Below are 19,833 nucleotides of genomic sequence, written 5' to 3'. Positions count from 1 at the left end.
GGGATGGGGATCTGAGAGAGGGAGGGGAATAGGAGAGGGGGAGCATAAGAGAGAGAGAGAGTAAGAGATGAGAGAAGGACCTTCTGGCCACGTAGGAAGGGCATCCAGAGGTTCTCCAGTAGTTCTCTGCGGTACTTCTTAGAGAAGGATCCGGCGTAGGAGATGAAGGCTGCAGTCAGCAGAATGTCTCCACACAGAGTCTCCTCCTGCTCATGGTACCCGGCTACAGAGTGGGCCCAACGCACATTCTCCGACTGAAACACACACACACACATTATCCACCAATGGAAAACACGTACTGTTAATGTTTGGAAACTTTCCGAAGTAGCATGACAACAAACTAACTGAGCTGTTATTGGTCAGCCAGCTCCTCACCTCGAGTCCTTTGACGAGGCGATTGGCCAGTTCGATGGTCTTGTTGGTGTGGTTGACCTCGTCCTGACAGCGAAGCTTCTCAGAGGTAGCCTTCTCAAACGCAGCAGTCAGGGTGTCCAGACTACAGTCCAACTCCTACACACGCGCACACACACACGCGCACACACAGTTAAGGGAAAATGTGTGTGAGAGAGAGAGAGAGAGAGAGAGAGAGAGAGAGAGAGAGAGAGAGAGAGAGAGAGAGAGAGAGAGACCCACAGCTAGTTTCTTCCTAATGGCTTCTAGTTTGTCTGCAGCCTCAGCCAGGTCAGCATTAGCCTGAGACAGACACAGCTTCTTCACTTCCACCTCACAGAACACCTGGGGAGGAAACAAGCACGCTCACAAATGCACATTCCATAACATCAGTTTAAGTTGCAAACATCCACAAGGGTAATACAGTATCTTAAAAGACGTGTGGTAGCCAACCTCAGGCTATTAGGTGAGAGAGATACTTACATACATCTATGTATAGCAGTAGGAGAGAAAAGGAAAAGAACAATGTGAGACAAAAATACAAGATAAAGAACAGTATTCTTCCATAGCTTTGATCAGGTGCTGCATATCAAATGGACCAGAGGTAAGACTGCATTAGTCATTATACATGCAGTTACAGTTGAAGTCGGAAGTTTACATACACTTAGGTTGGAGTCATTAAAACTCATTTTTCAACCACTCCACAAATATCTTGTTTTGGCAAGTCGGTTAGGACATCTACTTTGTGCATGAGACAAGTCATTTTTACAAGAATTGTTTACAGACAGATTATTTCACTTATAATTCACAGTATCACAATTCCAGTGGGTCAGAAGTTTACATACACTAAGTTGACTGTGCCTTTAAACAGCTTGGAAAATTCCAGAAAATGATGTCCTGGCGTTAGAAGCTTCTGATAGGCTAATTGACATAATTTGGGTCAATTGGAGGTGTACCTGTGGATGTATTTCAAGGCCTACCTTCAAACTCAGTGCCTCTTTGCTTGACATCATGGGAAAATCAAAAGAAATCAGCCAAGACCTCAGAAAAAAAATTGTAGACCTCCACAAGTCTGATTCATCATTGGGAGCAATTTCCAAACGCATGAAGGTACCACATTCATCTGTACAAACAATAGTACGCAAGTATAAACACCATGGGATCACATAGCCATCATACCACTCAGGAAGGAGACGCGTTCTGTCTCCTAGAGATGAACGTACTTTGGTGCGAAAAGTGCAAATCAATCCCAGAACAACAGCAAAGCACCTTGTGAAGATGCTGGAGGAAACAGGTACAAAAGTATCTATATCCACAGTTAAACAAGTCCTATATAGACATACCCTGAAAGGTCGCTCCGCAAGGAAGAAGCCACTTCACCAAAACCACCATAAAAAAGCCAGACTACGGTTTGCAACTGCACATGGGGACAAAGAGTGTACTTTTTGGAGAAATGTCCTCTAGTCTGACGAAACAAAAATAGAACTGTTTGGCCATAATGACCATCGTTATGTTTGGAGGAAAAAGGGGGACGCTTGCAAGCCGAAGAACACCATCCCAACCGTGAAGCACAGGGATGGCAGCATCATGTTGTGGGGGTGCTTTGCTGCAGGAGGAACTGGTGCACTTCACAAAATAGATGGCATCATGAGGAAAGAAAATGATGTGGATATATTGAAGCAACATCTCAAGACATCAGTCAGGAAGTTAAAGCTTGGTCGCAAATGGGTCTTCCAAATGGACAATGACCCCAAGCATACTTCCAAAGTTGTGGCAAAATGGCTTAAGGACAACAAAGTTAAGGTATTGGAGTGGCCATCACAAATCCCTGACCTCAATCCTATAGAACATTTGTGGGCAGAACTGAAAAAGCGTGTGCGAGCAAGGAGGCCTACAAACCTGACTCAGTTACACCAGTTCTGTCAGGAGTAACTTATTGTGGGAAGCTTGTGGAAGGCTACCCAAAACATTTGACCCAAGTTAAACAATTTAAAGGCAATGCTACCAAATATTAATTGAGTGTATGTAAACTTCTGACCCAGTGGGAATGTGATGAAAGGAATAAAAGCTGAAATAAATAATTCTCTCTACTATTATTCTGACATTACACATTCTTAAAATAAAGTGGTGATCCTAACTGACCTAAGACAGGGACTTTTTACTAGGATTAAATGTCAGGAATTGTGAAAAACTGATTTTAAATGTATTTGGCTAAGGTGTATGTAAACTTCCGACTTCAACTGTACGTGTTCAGTTTGTGTGTGTGCATCTATATACAGTATGGTGTATTAGAGTATGTGTGGTGTATACAGTATGGTGTATTAGAGTGTGTGTGGTGTATACAGTACAGTGTATTCGTGTGTGTGGTGTATACAGAATGGTGTATTAGAGTGTGTGTGGTGTATACAGTTTGGTGTATTAGAGTGTGTGTGTGGTGTATACAGTATGGTGTATTAGGGTGTGTGTGGTGTATACAGTATGGTGTATTAGGGTGTGTGTGGTGTATACAGAATGGGGTATTAGTGCGTGTGGTGTATACAGTATGGTGTATTAGAGTGTATGTGGAGTATACAGTATTGTGTATTAGTGTGTGTGGGGTGTATACAGTATGGTGTATTTGTGTGTGTGTGTGTGTGTGTGTGTGTGTGTGTGTGTGTGTGTGTGTGTGTGTGTGTGTGTGTGTGTGTGTGTGTGTGTGTGTGTGTGTGTGTGTGTGTGTATACAGTTTTGTGTATTAGTATGCGTGTGGTGTATACAGTTTTGTGTATTAGTGTGTGTGTGTGTGGTGTATACGGTATGGTATATTAGTGTGTGTGTGTTGTGTATACAGTATGGTGTTTTAGTGTGTGTGTGGTGTATGTAGCATTGTGTTTTAGTGTGTGTTAGTGTGTGTGTGGTGTATGTAGTACAGTGTTTTAGTGTGTGTGGGTGGTGTATACAGTGTGGTGTATTAGTGTGTGTGTGTGTGTGTGTGTGTGTGTATGTGTGTGTGGTGTATACAGTATGGTGTGGTGTGTGTGGTGTATGCAGTATGGTTTATTCGTGTGTGTGTGTGTGGTGTATACAGTATTGTGTATTCGTGTATACAGTATGGTGTATTAGTGTGTGTGTGTGGAGAATACAGCATTGTGTATTAGTGTGTGTGTGTGTGTGGTGTATACAGCATTGTGTATTAGTGTATATGTGGTGTATACAGCATTGTGTATTAGTGTGTGTGGTGTATACAGCATTGTTTATTAGTGTGTGTGGTGTATACAGCATTGTTTATTAGTGTGTGTGGTGTATACAGCATTTTGTTTTAGTGTGCGTGTGGTGTATACAGCCTTGTGTATTAGCGTGTGTGTGGAGAATACAGTATTGTGTATTAGTGTGTGTGGGGTGTATACATTATTGTATATTAGTGTGTGTGGGGTGTATACATCATTGTGTATTAGTGTGTGTGTGGAGAATACAGTATTGTGTATTAGTGTGTGTGGGGTGTATACATTGTTGTGTATTAGTGTGTGTGGTGGAGTATAGAGCATTGTGTATTCGAGTGTGTGGAGTGTATACAGCATTGTGTATTCGAGTGTGTGGAGTGTATACAGCATTGTGTATTCGAGTGTGTGGAGTGTATACAGCATTGTGTATTCGTGTGTGTGGGGTGTATACAGCATTGTGTATTCGTGTGTGTGGGGTGTATACAGCATTGTGTATTCGTGTGTGTGGGGTGTATACAGCATTGTGTATTCGTGTGTGTGGAGTGTATACAGCATTGTGTATTCGTGTGTGTGGGGTGTATACAGCATTGTGTATTCGTGTGTGTGGAGTGTATACAGCATTGTGTATTCGTGTGTGTGGGGTGTATACAGCATTGTGTATTCGTGTGTGTGGGGTGTATACAGCATTGTGTATTCGTGTGTATGGGGTGTACCTCGTGGAAGCGTATGATGTTGAGGACCCAGGCACAGAGACCGGCGGCGGCGGATGATTTGAGTCTGACAAACTCAGGGTTAAACTCTGGGTCACTGAGGTACTCATCTCTCACGCACCTCACTGTCGATTCCGGGATGTGTTCCTTGTCGAAGTTCACCAACGCCTGTAGGAAGTCATCCACCTGGGTAGAGACACACACATGGGCGTGTACACTCTGAAACACTCTGAAACACTCTGAAACACTGCCGTTAACACAAAGTGACACAGACACACGGACGGCCAGACAGACAAACCGTCACCTCTGGGATATGCTCCTTACACACACGGTCACACAGACAAGACAAGACACACCAAGACTGACCTTGCTCATGACGACTTTCGCTGCCTTCCAGCTGCGGTCTTTGGGTAATTTACCATGAGGAGCCAGTAGCACCATGACAGCAGCAGACACGTTAGTCACTATGGCTGGGGGGTTAGGAAACGTCTTCAACTCTGTCAGGTTCAGCTAGGGGGAGGACACACAATTTTAGGAATCACATGACGTAAAAAACGTCATGTATTAAAGGTCCAATATATCTCAATATCAAATCATTTCTGGGTAGGAAATAAGTCAAATTCAAAAGGAACTCGCACATCTGAGCTATCTTTGTTGCAGGTGCCTGGTAACAGTTGAATAACATGAGAGAAAAAGAAGAAACCTGCAAACTGCTCTTGCTAGTATGACTGTTCTTTATTAAGCTTTATGTATCGGCCTCAAGGCCTTCGTCTTGAGGCTTTTCGTTTTTTAAATGGGTAGCAATTAAGTACCTTATTGTTATTGTTTTAAATTAAAATGGTAAAAGAAAATTTGCTTATTAGCAAAGAGCAATTTCTCAAGCAAGAATTTTGCTAGGACTGTCTGGGAGTGGTCTGAGTGGGGCGGGGAAAACTGAAAATGAGCCGTTATTGGAAGAGAGGTTTGGAATTCTCTTTCTTATTGGTCTAATAACTAAGTTACCACCTGATGTCACCAGGCAGGCCGATACTCCATTCCACCACAACAGGCTGAAATTTCAGGCAGTCTTTTCAAACAGCTCTTACACTAAAAGTGCATAATCATCTTCACAATTTCACCCTATTATTCCAAACTCATATTGTGTAAATATATATAAAACACAGGAAAATCACATTGATGACTGCATTTGGCCTTTAAGTCCAGTCATGTATTAAGTTCATGATTCAAATCATGTATGTTTTTTTGTGTGTTGATGAGTTCAGGGCTGCCTGTAGTGTGTTACCCTGTTGAGTGTGTTGAGGGCTGCGTTAGCTGCCTGTAGAGCTGTGTGTTACCCTGTTGAGTGTGTTGAGGGCTGCGTTAGCTGCCTGTAGAGCTGTGTGTTACCCTGTTGAGTGTGTTGAGGGCTGCGTTAGCTGCCTGTAGAGCTGTGTGTTACCCTGTTGAGGGCTGCGGTAGCTGCCTGTAGAGCTGTGTGTTACCCTGTTGAGTGTGTTGAGGGCTGCGTTAGCTGCCTGTAGAGCTGTGTGTTACCCTGTTGAGTGTGTTGAGGGCTGCGTTAGCTGCCTGTAGAGCTGTGTGTTACCCTGTTGAGTGTGTTGAGGGCTGCATTAGCTGCCTGTAGAGCTGTGTGTTACCCTGTTGAGTGTGTTGAGGGCTGCATTAGCTGCCTGTAAGGCAGGTTCAGCCTTCGCCAGGTCCTCTTCACTCTGCTGTTGCTGCGTGGTCACCTCAGCCTGGATGGTTCCTACCTAAGGACAACAACACACAGCACCACACACTAAACACTTATACATTACACATTTAAACTTAGAAATGACACGACAAAATGGCAATTACCTAATAATTACAATTAATACCATTTTGATTTCTGAGGATTCCTTGAAACTGATCAAGGCTCACGTGCACACATGCTCACTCGTACCCTCTGTTCCTCTGCGTCTGCCACAGCCCTCTCCTGGTTGAGTTTGTCTGTCTGCTGGCCGATCTTAGAGATGAGAGCCTCTGTGTCTGTGTTCCTCTGCCACAACTCTACTTCCTGGACCGCCAACTTAGCCTTTAGATCCTCCACCTGAGAAGGGGGAAGTGGATAGGGATGGAAGGTAGGTACAGAGATGGATCAGAGAGAGAGAGAGAGAGAGAGAGGGAAGAGGCAGAAAGGGAGAGACTAAGTGTGTTCCTGTGTGTGTGGGGGGGTGGGGGGGGGCTATGAGTCTGACTGACCTGTGAGGCTGTGGTCTGTAGTTTCTGCAGGCCGTTCTCCAGTCTCTCCATCTTCTGAGTGAGCTCTCTGCGTTTTGTCCCCAGTAGGTTACCGTACAGCTTCATAAACTCCAGGAAGCTCTTGGGAGTGGTGTAGTTGAAGTGCTTCTCGTTCTGCTGGTACTTCACACTCACCTAGAACACATCGAGACAATGAAGTACTTTCAATATTATATTCAAATGATCTGTCACTTGATTTATATAACTACGATGATCCACTCAACTGTCACTGAAATGAAGTCCTTTCTGTTGTAAAGTGAAATTGTTTGTCAGTCTCTCACCTCGTTAACACTGGTATGGGCGTAGGAGATAAACTCACTGATGGACGCACGGACATCCGGCTAGAGAGGTCAGAGAGAAAACATGGATATGCAAACAAATGACTGTTCTCCATAATTATCCTCCACTGTCTATGTGATTGTGATGTGTCTTCAGACTGGTGTTAACCTCCAGATCAGGTATCTTCTCTATGAACGTGGTGCTGACAGACTGAAGGGCCAGCTGAGGCCAGGAGTGGAACCAGTCTATGGCCGTGCAGTTGACCAGGGCCGGGAACTTACGAGCACGGGTACGCAGGGTGAACCCTACCGGGGAAAAACACAGGACAACCTGTAGCGAGGGGGGGGGGGGGGGGGGGGAGAAGAACAGAGGAGAGAGACAAACCAACTATTTGTCACTGTTGACATTTCCCTCTTCAGGAAATAAATTGCGCATACTTTATTGTAAACATAGCACATAGTTTCCACCTTCCACCTATTACATTTCCTGTTATAGAGCTGACTTTAATTGATTGATCTCATTGAGCCCAGTAGACAGACCTTGAGCTGCCTCCGTATCCTCTCGATGAAGAAGGCCCAGCAGTTGTCTCTGTTGTCAATCAGGCCCAGTCCTCTTAGCTCCATACGGATGGACGTCACGATCATATCCACTTCCTCCTCGCTGAACAGGTCTGGGATGTCCCCTAGGAGACAGGGCACACACTAGCATACTAACACACTAGCTAGAGGATGAGGCGTCACGATCACGTCCACTTCCTCCTTACAGATCAGGTTTGGGATGTCCCCTAGGAGACAGGGCACATGATGCCAGCATGTCGTTGATGGTTGAGGTGTGGTGTTGGTGTAGGTGCGTACCTGATGCCAGCATGTTGTTGATGGTTGAGGCGTAGGTGCGTACCTGATGCCAGCATGTCGTTGATGGTTGAGGTGTAGGTACGTACCTGATGCCAGCATGTCGTTGATGGTTGAGGTGTGGTGTAAGTGCGTACCTGATGCCAGCATGTCATTGATGGTTGAGGTGTGGTGTGGTGTAGGTGCGTACCTGATGCCAGCATGTTGTTGATGGTTGAGGCGTAGGTGCGTACCTGATGCCAGCATGTCGTTGATGGTTGAGGTGTAGGTACGTACCTGATGCCAGCATGTTGTTGATGGTTGAGGTGTGGTGTAGGTGCGTACCTGATGCCAGCATGTCGTTGATGGTTGAGGTGTGGTGTTGGTGCGTACCTGATGCCAGCATGTCATTGATGGTTGAGGTGTGGTGTTGGTGCGTACCTGATGCCAGCATGTCGTTGATGGTTGAGGTGTGGTGTAGGTGCGTACCTGATGCCAGCATGTCATTGATGGTTGAGGTGTAGGTGCGTACCTGATGCCAGCATGTCATTGATGGTTGAGGTGTGGTGTTGGTGCGTACCTGATGCCAGCATGTCATTGATGGTTGAGGTGTGGTGTTGGTGCGTACCTGATGCCAGCATGTCGTTTATGGTTGAGGTGTAGGTGCGTACCTGATGCCAGCATGTTGTTGATGGTTGAGGCGTAGGTGCGTACCTGATGCCAGCATGTCATTGATGGTTGAGGTGTAGGTGCGTACCTGATGCCAGCATGTCGTTGATGGTTGAGGTGTGGTGTAGGTGCGTACCTGATGCCAGCATGTTGTTGATGGTTGAGGTGTAGGTGCGTACCTGATGCCAGCATGTCATTGATGGTTGAGGTGTGGTGTTGGTGCGTACCTGATGCCAGCATGTCATTGATGGTTGAGGTGTAGGTGCGTACCTGATGCCAGCATGTCATTGATGGTTGAGGTGTTGGTGCGTACCTGATGCCAGCATGTCATTGATGGTTGAGGTGTAGGTGCGTACCTGATGCCAGCATGTCGTTGATGATTGAGGTGTGGTGTAGGTGCGTACCTGATGCCAGCATGTCATTGATGGTTGAGGTGTTGGTGCGTACCTGATGCCAGCATGTCATTGATGGTTGAGGTGTAGGTGCGTACCTGATGCCAGCATGTCGTTGATGATTGAGGTGTGGTGTAGGTGCGTACCTGATGCCAGCATGTCGTTGATGATTGAGGTGTAGGTGCGTACCTGATGCCAGCATGTCGTTGATGATTGAGGTGTAGGTGCGTACCTGATGCCAGCATGTCATTGATGATTGAGGTGTAGATGCGTACCTGATGCCAGCATGTCATTGATGGTTGAGGTGTAGGTGCGTACCTGATGCCAGCATGTCGTTGATGGTTGAGGTGTAGGTGCGTACCTGATGCCAGCATGTCGTTGATGGTTGAGGTGTAGGTGCGTACCTGATGCCAGCATGTCGTTGATGGTTGAGGTGTAGGTGCGTACCTGATGCCAGCATGTCGTTGATGATTGAGGTGTAGGTGCGTACCTGATGCCAGCATGTCGTTGATGATTGAGGTGTAGGTGCGTACCTGATGCCAGCATGTTGTTGATGGTTGAGGTGTAGGTGCGTACCTGATGCCAGCATGTTGTTGATGGTTGAGGTGTAGGTGCGTACCTGATGCCAGCATGTTGTTGATGGTTGAGGTGTAGGTGCGTACCTGATGCCAGCATGTCATTGATGGTTGAGGTGTAGGTGCGTACCTGATGCCAGCATGTCGTTGATAAGTCGCTCTGGATAAGAGCGTCTGCTAAATTACTTAAATGTAAATGTAAATGTTGATGATTGAGGTGTGGTGTAGGTGCGTACCTGATGCCAGCATGTCGTTGATGGTTGAGGTGTAGGTGCGTACCTGATGCCAGCATGTTGTTGATGGTTGAGGTGTGGTGTAGGTGCGTACCTGATGCCAGCATGTCGTTGATGGTTGAGGTGTTGGTGCGTACCTGATGCCAGCATGTCGTTGATGGTTGAGGTGTTGGTGCGTACCTGATGCCAGCATGTTGTTGATGGTTGAGGTGTGGTGTAGGTGCGTACCTGATGCCAGCATGTCGTTGATGGTTGAGGTGTGGTGTTGGTGCGTACCTGATGCCAGCATGTCGTTGATGGTTGAGGTGTGGTGTAGGTGCGTACCTGATGCCAGCATGTCGTTGATGGTTGAGGTGTAGGTGCATACCTGATGCCAGCATGTCGTTGATGGTTGAGGTGTGGTGTAGGTGCGTACCTGATGCCAGCATGTCATTGATGGTTGAGGTGTAGGTGTTGTTGCGTACCTGATGCCAGCATGTCGTTAATGGTTGAGGTGTGGTGTTGGTGCGTACCTGATGCCAGCATGTCGTTGATGGTTGAGGTGTAGGTGCGTACCTGAGGCCAGCATGTCGTTGATGGTTGTGGTGTGGTGTTGGTGCGTACCTGATGCCAGCATGTCGTTGATGGTTGAGGTGTTGGTGCGTACCTGATGCCAGCATGTCATTGATGGTTGAGGTGTAGGTGCGTACCTGATGCCAGCATGTCGTTGATGGTTGAGGTGTTGGTGCGTACCTGATGCCAGCATGTCATTGATGGTTGAGGTGTAGGTGCGTACCTGATGCCAGCATGTCGTTGATGGTTGAGGTGTTGGTGCGTACCTGATGCCAGCATGTCATTGATGGTTGAGGTGTAGGTGCGTACCTGATGCCAGCATGTCGTTGATGGTTGAGGTGTGGTGTTGGTGCGTACCTGATGCCAGCATGTCATTGATGGTTGAGGTGTGGTGTTGGTGCATACCTGATGCCACATTCTGGTCTTATAGATTAGACATAACATAGTAAACATAAATCCAGGAAACACTCCAATTAGTATGATACGTTACGTTACGTTTGGTATGGTTACATCAGACAGAAGGTTACTTAAGGCAAAAAAAAAGTAGGGTAGTTGGTCGGGGTGGATGTGTTTGTGTATAATGCGAATGTCTAGCAACCCAAAGGTTGCGTGTTCTAATATCATCACGGGCATCATTTTAGCTAATTAGCAACTACTTACTACTTTTTAGTTACTTTGGAGCTACTTACTACTTTTTTAGCTACTTTGCAACTACTTGGCATGTTAGCTACCCTTCCCCTAACCTTCAACCTAACCTTAACCCTGACCTTAACTTCTAACCCCTAGCCTAGCTAAAGTTAGCTACCTAGCCACTTAGCTAACGTTAGGCACCTAGCCACATAGCTAACGTTAGACACAGCAAAATGGAATTCGGAACACATCCTACATTTTACAAATCAATCTAATATTGTACGTTTGCAATTTGTTACATATCATATGAAATGGATGACGGACATCCAGAAATTAATACATACCATACAGAACGTAACATGTCATAATTTTTGTGTGCCGGATTTATATTTACTATGTTACGTCTACCCCTGAGTCCAGGTTAGATGCCGGCATGTCATTGAATGGTTGAGATGTGGTGTTGGTGCGTACCTGATGCCAGCATGTCGTTGATGAGGACCAGGAAGCGTTCGTCTGGGATCTGGGCGTCTGTGTGGAGGAAGACTGTCCCAATATTCTTCACCCCCACCTTGATATACAGCGCTGCTATATCACTCTACAGACAGAGAGAGCGAGGGAGAGAGAGGGGGAAAAAGAGGGAGGGAGAGAGATGAGGGAAGGGGGGGTTCGTGTAGATGAGCAGCATCTAGATATCTAGAGTTCTTGCTTTCAACCTTCCAGAAAATCTGTTGTATTTAGCCGTTATTTGGTCGATAGTCCGTACCCGTAGGTCATGTATCCCGTAGCCCTTCCTCAGTGTAATCTGGAACACCTCCAGGGTACTGAGGAAGGCAGCGAGGCGACACAGACTCTGCTTCCCACTGCCCCCCACCCCCACCAGCAGAGCATTACCATGGGGGGCCTCCAGGATACGACTGATACGACACCTGGACACAGACATACCAACTTGGTGTGAGTGTGTGCTTATTTCAGTGTGATGAGAGATTGTATGTGCATTACCTGCAGTCTACAGCATGAAAATAAGCTAAGTGTGTGTGTGTGTGTGTGTGTGTGTGTGTGTGTGTGTGTGTGTGTGTGTGTGTGTGTGTGTGTGTGTGTGTGTGTGTGTGTGTGTGTGTGTGTGTGTGTGTGTGTGTGTGGCGCACTGAGCAGAGTGAGGTTAGTGATTGACTGAGCGAGTGGAGAATGCGACAGACAGAGCAGTGTGTGTGTGACTCTCACACATGCTGCATGGCCTCCTCAAAGAGCACCAGGTTCATGACAGCATGCAGCTCGTTGTAGTGTTCCAGAGCATCAGTCAGGGTCTTCTGGAGCTTCTCCCAGTCTGACGCCTGGTGGTACCTGGGCTCCCCCACCCCATGGGCAAAGTGACAGTACACCAGGGGCTGGTGGATGAAAATAGACTCATCTATACCCTGCACAGAGAGGGGGGAGAGGAGGGAGAGAGCGAGAGCGAGAGAGCGAGAGCGTGAGAGCGAGAGCGGGAAAAAAGAGAAAGCCAGAGTGAGAACTTGAACAGAACAGTAGATCACTTACAGTAAGTGTACAGTGCATTCGGAAAGTACTAAGACCCCTTGACCTTTTCCACATTTTGTTACGTTACAGCCTTATTCTAAAATGGATTCAATCGTTTCCCCCCCTCATCAATCTACACACAATACCCCATAATGACCAGTGGCGACCCGTCATTCAGGACAGTTGGGGCAGAGCCCCACAATGTTGGGGAGGGGCTTTCCTGTTCTGCATGTTATCTTGGCATTAATACGTGTCACATATCAGTTTGCCAACAATATCTTGCAAACAAGATATATCGATGAGTTAATAAAGCCACATACAAACATGGTCTCTTTTTTGTTTTCTTGAGTAAGGCAGCTTCAAAATGCAGGTGCTTCAGCCTAGCTCGGTGCTTTCTGTGGTGGGGCAAGCCAGCAGAAAATACGGAGCATTGCGCCATGATTGGCTCAGTGCTCTGTCACTCATGGGGACACTACATCACCACAAAGTCTAAGGGTAGAGCTAGAATATTCAAGCCCCTTGGGTGCTGCCATAGAGTTACATTAGAAGTGCCCATCCAAGAAGGCTCAAGGTCATTGGCCACAGATACAACTTTGTTAAATCACATATATCTACAGTAGCTTTGATTGGACTGATCATGTCAACATCATACTTTCAAAACTTAGCGGGCTGTCTTCGTCATGAATCAAGTCAACAATCTACTGGAAAATCCTTTTTAATCCTTAACATGTGAAGAGAAATAATGACGAGAAAATATAGATAAAACGTATCAGTGCTCATCGACCATTGTACATAAAGATTGCTCATCAGGTTGGAAATCTCAAATTCAGCAATGAGTTGTTTGGAATGAATCAGTAGCTAACTGCAAGGATTGCAAAGCAATCACTAGCCTGCTATTCAGTGGAGTGGCTGTGTGGTCCCAAGTCTAAGATTAAGGGTCTCTTTTCCTAGTTAAAAATTATAAACATTCAACATGGGCCATTCTGTCAATGAAGCATGAATTGTGCCCTGCTCATAACAACTGTTAACTCAGAACTGCAACATCTGCTTTAAAGAGTTCAAGACAACTGGGAACTTGGGAAAAACGAGCTACGACTGGGAAAATACGTTTTGAACTTTCATCCAACTCGGAATTCGGGCCTCTTTCTAGAGCTATGACCTGAAGATCACTGATGTCATCATTATTCAACCTTTTTTTTGAGTTCCCAGTTGTCTTGATAGCACCGTACATCCAGAGAATGCCAGACGTTGATGACAAAATTTGCACACAAAGGACCACCGCGCCACCTTCCTGTTCAAGTGAGCACAGCACAACAAGGTGAGTCCAAAAATGTCTTGTATGCTGCTGCATAAATTATGTAATATGCCAGGGAGATGTGTACTGTAGCTAAGAAAGTAATACTAAGTGTATGTTGTGTAGTAAGCTGTTAGAAGCCCATATGCCTCACCCTAATAATTTGGTCTATTTTCACCTCTTAATTTTGCCTACTGTTCTGACTTGGTGGTGCACATGTAGCCTATAACCTGTTTTTGAGAAATGTAATCATTGAATATTGTAAGAGCGTTCATTGTCTGCTTATATGCCCCCTTTATTTATCCTACGGTTCTGACTTGGTGTACGGGGAGCACCCTGTAAGAACGGCCCATGTTTTGAATTATTTTGCTGTATATTTCAAAAGTGCTGAATAAATAGTTATATTGACTACGTCCATTCTAGCTCGCTCATTAATGTCTTAATCAAAATTACGGATTGCCTCTTATCTGCTTGTCGTTCCGCTTATGCCATAGTTTTTACATCTCAATTGTCAGTAGAAACCACATTTGTTTAAGCAAGTCAGCCATATCAGCTATGTTTTTTTAAAGGCAGTAAATGAGGCTGAATGAACTGTTTCGCTGCAAGGTGTAGCAGTGGTAAGGTGTTGAGACAGCTTTATGTAGGCCCGAACAGTTTGTGGGCACAGTTTGTCACCGTTTTAGTGAAATTCATATATTGTTTAGTGTTGTGTAGTGGCTTTGCTGGCATGCATCCCAGTTTTTTTTTTGCCAAACCAAGATTTACATGCTAAAATCGCCACTGATAATGACAAAGCAAAAACTGTAAAACATTTAAACTGAAATATCACATTTACGTAAGTATTCAGACCCTTTACTCAGTCATTATGAGGTTGTGTGTAGATTGATTTAATCTATTTTAGAAAAGGGCTGTAGCGTAACAACCCCTTAAGATGGCTGCCACATGTCTCTCACCTCAAAGTATCTCTTGCCAGTGTCCAGTAGGATCTTGTTGAAGAGTTCCACATCCTTCTCCTCCATCAGTTTGTCAGAGTAGACCCGGGACGACTCATGGAGCCACAGATGGACCAGGTCTATGGGGTAACGCACACAATCTGGCAGGGCAAACAGAATACCCTACACAGAGAGGGAGATGTAGATAAAGAGCCAGAGTGAGAGGGAGTCATAGATAAAGAACGAGATAGAGAGGCATGAATCCATATTGATGAAGATTGATGATGACGATTATGTTTTTTCAATGTATGTGTGTGCTACCTGGAAGATGTTGGAGAGGTCCCTCAGGTTGAAGATATAGTGGAAGCGTATGGCCGTGGGGAGGAAGTTCTGACTGATCTTCTGATGGAGACAGATGGCTGCCTGCAGTTGGAGAAAGACAAGAATGGATGGAGGGAGGGAGGAGGAAAGTAGATTGATTGACAGACAGACAGACAGAAAGAGACACAGACAGACTGGCAGACAGGTAGACAGACAGGCAGGCAGATAATCAGATAGACAGACAGACTGACGTATACCTGTATTAGTGTTCCTACAGAGCGCGAGACGCCATAGCTGAAGCCCCCCTGGAGGAAATGGGCTGACAGGATGCTAGTGAAGATGGTGGCTAGCGCCTCAGCGCTAGGGAAATGAACCGCAAACACTGAGAAATGCCTCTGAGAGAGAGAGAGCGAGGAGAGAGGGGTTAGCCTGTGTGTGTGTGTGTTACTGTTGTCTAGAGTTGACTGTATATGTGTGTTACCTGTAGTCTGGGGTTGACTGAGAAACTCCCTGCTGTTGGGTTCATACAGGTGATGTACTGGCAGTTATGGATCTCTTTCAGCACCAGCCTCTGTCTGTCATACCTGCAAGACCACATAAACACGCACACACGCACACTAGCAGTTCAAGTTCATGTTCATGCAATGATGTTTGAGTGTGCGTGCGTGCGTGCGTGTATGTATGTGTGTGTCCTCTCACCAGTGGTTGTAGTCCAGGTGCTGGCGTATGAGTGTGTGTGGCTGGACAGTACCATACACATCCACCTCAGGCATGTTGAGGTCGTCTATGAAGTAGATGAGTTTCTTGGTTCCAGGAGGAGCATAGTTACGCCCTGCCTTCTTCTCTAGAGGCTTCTCTAACACACCTGCAGTACACAAATCAAAATCAAGTCAAATAAAATGTATTTATATAGCCCTTCGTACATCAGCTGATATCTCAAAGTGCTGTACAGAAACCCAGCCTAAAACCCCAAACAGCAAGCAATGCAGGTGTAGAAGCACGGTGGCTAGGAAAAACTCCCTAGAAAGGCCAAAACCTAGGACGAAACCTAGAGAGGAACCAGGCTATGAGGGGTGGCCAGTCCTCTACACACACACACACACACACACACACATCTCGTTATGTCACTATAGGCAGCAGAAATATAGCCGTTCAAGTTCTACTACGCTGACACAGTTTTAAAATGGTCGGACCATGGATACCTCTGCTGTTTGATTTGGAATGTAGGACCCCTGTACTGTAGATATAAAAAACGATATTTGATTAAACATTGAATTTGGTCTTACTGGTTCTAGCCCATAGGAACGCATGAATAACATATTCATTTTTTTCCGATCCACCCAACGCTCTAAACACTAGGCTACCTGTCGCCCCATTCATACATGAATGTAGGACCCCTGTACTGTAGATATCAGGGTAAAACATGTATCAAAGGGAAGTGTTTTGAAGTGTCTGTCCTATACCTGAGAGATATAAGAAATGATTATCTATTTTTACCCATATTTTGGGCTGGCACTATACTACTTCCATATACAGTGCATTCGGAAAAGTATTCAGACCTCCTGACTTTTTCCACATTCTGTTACGTTACAGCCTTATTCTAAAATGGATTAAATATATATATTTTTCTCATCAATCTCAATCTACACACAATATCCCATAATGTCAAAGCAAAAACAGGTTTGTAGAAATGTTTGCAAATGTATAAAAAAAATGAAATATCACATTTTTGTAAGTATTCAGACCCTTTATTCAGTACTTTGTTAAAGCACCTTTGCAGCAATTACAACCCCGAGCCTTCATGGGTGTGATGCTACAAGCTTGGCACACCTGTACTTGGGGAGTTTCTCCCATTTTTCTCTGCAGATCCTCTCAAACTCTATTCAGGTTGCATGTGGAGCGGCGCTGCGCAGCTATTTTCAGGTCTCTCCAGAGATGTTCAATCGGGTTCAAGTCTGGGCTGTGGCTGGGCCACTCAAGGACATTCAGAGACTTGTCCCGAAGCCACTCCTGCGTTGTCTTGGCTGTGTGCTTAGGGTCGTTGTCCTGTTGGAAGGTGAACTTTCGCCCCAGTCTGAGTTCCGGAGCGCTCTGGAGCAGGTTTTCATCAAGGATCTCTCTGTACTTTGCTCGGTTCATCTTTCCATCGATCCTGACTAGTCTCTCAGTTCTTGCCGCTGAAAAACATCCTCACAGCATATTGTGCCACCACCATGCTTCACCGTAGGGATGGTGCCAGGTTTCCTCCAGACTTGACGCTTGGCATTCAGGCCAAAGAGTTTAATCTTGGTTTCATCAGACCAGAGAATCTTGTTTCTCATGGTCTGAGAGTCCTTTAGTTGCCTTTTGGCAAACTGCAAGCGGGCTGTTATGTGCCTTTTAAGAGTGGCTTCCATCTGGCCACTCTATCATAAAGGCCTGATTGGTGGAGTGCTGCAGAGATGGTTGTCCTTCTGGAAGGTTCTCCCATCTCCACAGAGGAACTCTGGAGCTCAGTCAGAGTGACCATCGGGTTCTTGGTCACCTCCCTGACCAAGGCCCTTACCCCCCGATTGCTCAGTTTGGCCAGGCGGCCAGCTCTAGGAAGAGTCTGGTTCCAAACTTGGAGGCCACTGTGTTCTTGGGGACCTTCAATGCCGCAGAAATATTTGGTACCTTTCCTCAGATCTGTGCCTCGACACAATGCTGTCTTGGAGCTCTACGGACAATTCCTTCGACCTCATAGCTTGTTTTTTTCTCTGACATGTACTGTCAACTGCGGGACCTTACATAGATAGGTGTGTGCTTTTCCCAAACATGTCAAATCAATTGAATTATCCACAGGTGAACTCCAATCAGGTTGTAGAAACATCTCAAGGATGATAATTGGAAACAGGATGCACCTGAGTTCAATTTTTAGTCTCATAGCAAAGGGTTTTTAGCAAAGTTTTTTTTATTTTCAATACATTTTCCAACATTTCTTAAAATGCAGTTTTTGCTTTGTCATTATGGGGTATTGTGTGTAGATTGATGAGTAAAACATGTAATTCATTCAATTGTACAATAACGCTGTAATTGATCAAAATATGGGAAAAGGGAAGGGGTCTGAATACTCTCTGAATGCACTGTATACTTGCATTACATTTTTTAACTGTTACAGGGCTACATTCAGACGAGTCTTCAGTGATGCAGCGATGCCGAGATGCTGGTCTTCTAGGCAGAGTTGCAAAGAAAAAGCCATATCTCAGACTGGCCAATAAAAAGAAAAGATTAAGATGGGAAAAAGAACACAGACACTGGACAGGGGAACTCTGCCTAGAAGGCCAGCATCCCGGAGTCGCCTCTTCACTGTTGACGTTGAGACTGGTGTTTTGCGGGTATTATTTAATGAAGCTGCCAGTTGAGGACTTGTGAGGTGTCTGTTTCTCAAACTAGACACTCTAATGTACTTGTCCTCTTGCTCAGTTTTCCCCCTGGGCCTCCCACTCCTCTTTCTATTCTGGTTACATTTACATTTACATTTAAGTCATTTAGCAGACGCTCTTATCCAGAGCGACTTACAAGTTGGTTAGTTGGTTAGTGCGCTGTTCTGTGAAGGGAGTAGTACACAGCGCTGTACGAGATGTTTAGTTTCTTAGCAATTTCTTGCATGGAATAGCCTTAATTTCTCAGAACAAGAATAGACGGACGAGTTTAAGAAGAAAGTGTTTGTTTCTGGCCATTTTGAGCCTGTAATCGAACCCACAAATGCTGTTGCTCCAGATACTCAATTAGTCTAAAGAAGGCCAGTTTTATTGCTTCTTTAATCAGAACAACAGTTTTCAGCTGTGCTAACATAATTGCAAAAGGGTTTTCTATGATCAATTAGACTTTTAAAATGATACACTGTATTTCTGATCGATTTTATGTTATTTTAATGGACAAAAAATGTGTTTTTCTTAAAAAAACAAGCACATCTCTAAGTGTCCCCAAACTTAGGCAGGTTACCTTAGTGTTCTTGGGCACAGGGACTATGGAGGTCTGCTTGAAACATGTTGGTATTACAGACTCAGACAGGGAGAGGTTGAAAATGTCAGTGAAGACTTTTGCCAGTTGGTCAGTGCATGTAATCCATTGACGACTCTAGCTTAAACAAATGTATTTTGATGGGGAATTTTGTTTTATGCTAATTGGATTTTTGGACATCAACTCTAGGGGTTTTTAAACATCATATCCATTAAAATATGGCACACTAGAATCACCAGTGAAGTACGAGGGCTGATACTGAATCAGTTCTTGAGGGCAGAGATTGGTTTGGTTCCATCCCTGGTTGCCCTCTAATAAGTGGTTCAAGTAATTGAAATGGAACAAGGCAGATATAACTCCAACTACGGCATACAGTGGCAGACAAAGGCCATTGGTGACTCACGCTGTAGCATAGCCGAGGTGGTGTAGTAGTTGAAGGGGACTTTAGCCACCATGTAGTCCTCCTTTAGCTTGGCTACTTTATCAGACACCAGGATGGTCTTCCCTACTCCAGCGTTCCCCACCAACATCACAGGCTTGCCTCTCTGCAGCAGCAGGTCTATGAAGTACGTCAGACAGATGGTCTCTGCCGAGTGGACTAGCACCGTCTGGAAACACACACAAACGTCAGAAATACACACGCAGACATAGATACACTCACGTCACAAATTCACAACACTACACTAAAACGCACGCACACACACACATGTACATACTGCTGTTGCGAAAGGCACACCAGTGAAACTTAGTCAGTCAGAACACATTCTCATGCAGAGAGATTTGCAATAAGTACACTTCACTAAGGGAGCCGAAACAAGTACAGACCTGTAGGGGGACATCAGGCTCCAGCTCAAACCGGGGCGTCCTCTCAATCCAGGGACTGAACTTCTTAGTGTCTGAGTCTATGAAGTAGTCGAACACTGTGCCCTGCGAAGGGAACTTCACCGCTCTCATCTCCTTCGACCACCAGCGACTGAACTCAGCGCGATAGTCTATCAACTGGAAAAGACAATGAATGAGCAGATAAATATAAGCTGAGGTAGAGTTACATGGGTTGCTGGCACT

The 19,833-nt window shown here is 45.3% G+C and overlaps 2 protein-coding genes across 2 annotated transcripts in view; both read right to left on the bottom strand.

The window, feature by feature from the left end:
* The window catches only part of LOC139559649 (dynein axonemal heavy chain 11-like), a 34,432-nt gene extending 34,202 nt beyond the window's left edge, over positions 1-230 (bottom strand). Inside the window, exon 1 of the mRNA XM_071375829.1 lies at positions 81-230. Within this exon, the coding sequence (XP_071231930.1) occupies positions 81-104 (24 nt within the window). The 5' untranslated portion in view covers positions 105-230. The remainder of the gene's footprint in view (positions 1-80) is intronic.
* The window catches only part of LOC139560027 (dynein axonemal heavy chain 11-like), a 20,779-nt gene continuing 1,121 nt past the window's right edge, over positions 176-19,833 (bottom strand). Inside the window, exons 4-24 of the mRNA XM_071376525.1 lie at positions 19,594-19,767; positions 19,172-19,376; positions 15,484-15,649; positions 15,266-15,368; positions 15,042-15,179; positions 14,785-14,886; positions 14,485-14,646; positions 11,944-12,137; positions 11,486-11,648; positions 11,194-11,317; positions 7,381-7,523; positions 7,010-7,171; positions 6,844-6,903; positions 6,524-6,697; positions 6,225-6,371; positions 5,938-6,051; positions 4,667-4,810; positions 4,108-4,486; positions 634-755; positions 376-510; positions 176-223 (exon numbers count right to left, since the gene is read on the bottom strand). Coding sequence (XP_071232626.1) covers positions 176-223; positions 376-510; positions 634-755; positions 4,108-4,486; positions 4,667-4,810; positions 5,938-6,051; positions 6,225-6,371; positions 6,524-6,697; positions 6,844-6,903; positions 7,010-7,171; positions 7,381-7,523; positions 11,194-11,317; positions 11,486-11,648; positions 11,944-12,137; positions 14,485-14,646; positions 14,785-14,886; positions 15,042-15,179; positions 15,266-15,368; positions 15,484-15,649; positions 19,172-19,376; positions 19,594-19,767 — 3,159 coding nt within the window. The remainder of the gene's footprint in view (positions 224-375; positions 511-633; positions 756-4,107; positions 4,487-4,666; positions 4,811-5,937; positions 6,052-6,224; positions 6,372-6,523; positions 6,698-6,843; positions 6,904-7,009; positions 7,172-7,380; positions 7,524-11,193; positions 11,318-11,485; positions 11,649-11,943; positions 12,138-14,484; positions 14,647-14,784; positions 14,887-15,041; positions 15,180-15,265; positions 15,369-15,483; positions 15,650-19,171; positions 19,377-19,593; positions 19,768-19,833) is intronic.

This window comes from Salvelinus alpinus, chromosome 30, assembly GCF_045679555.1.
Source record: "Salvelinus alpinus chromosome 30, SLU_Salpinus.1, whole genome shotgun sequence".
In the NCBI taxonomy this organism is placed as follows: Eukaryota; Metazoa; Chordata; class Actinopteri; order Salmoniformes; family Salmonidae; genus Salvelinus; species Salvelinus alpinus.
Note: the sequence above shows the minus strand (reverse complement) of the source record. Positions and strands in the feature narration are given on the sequence as shown.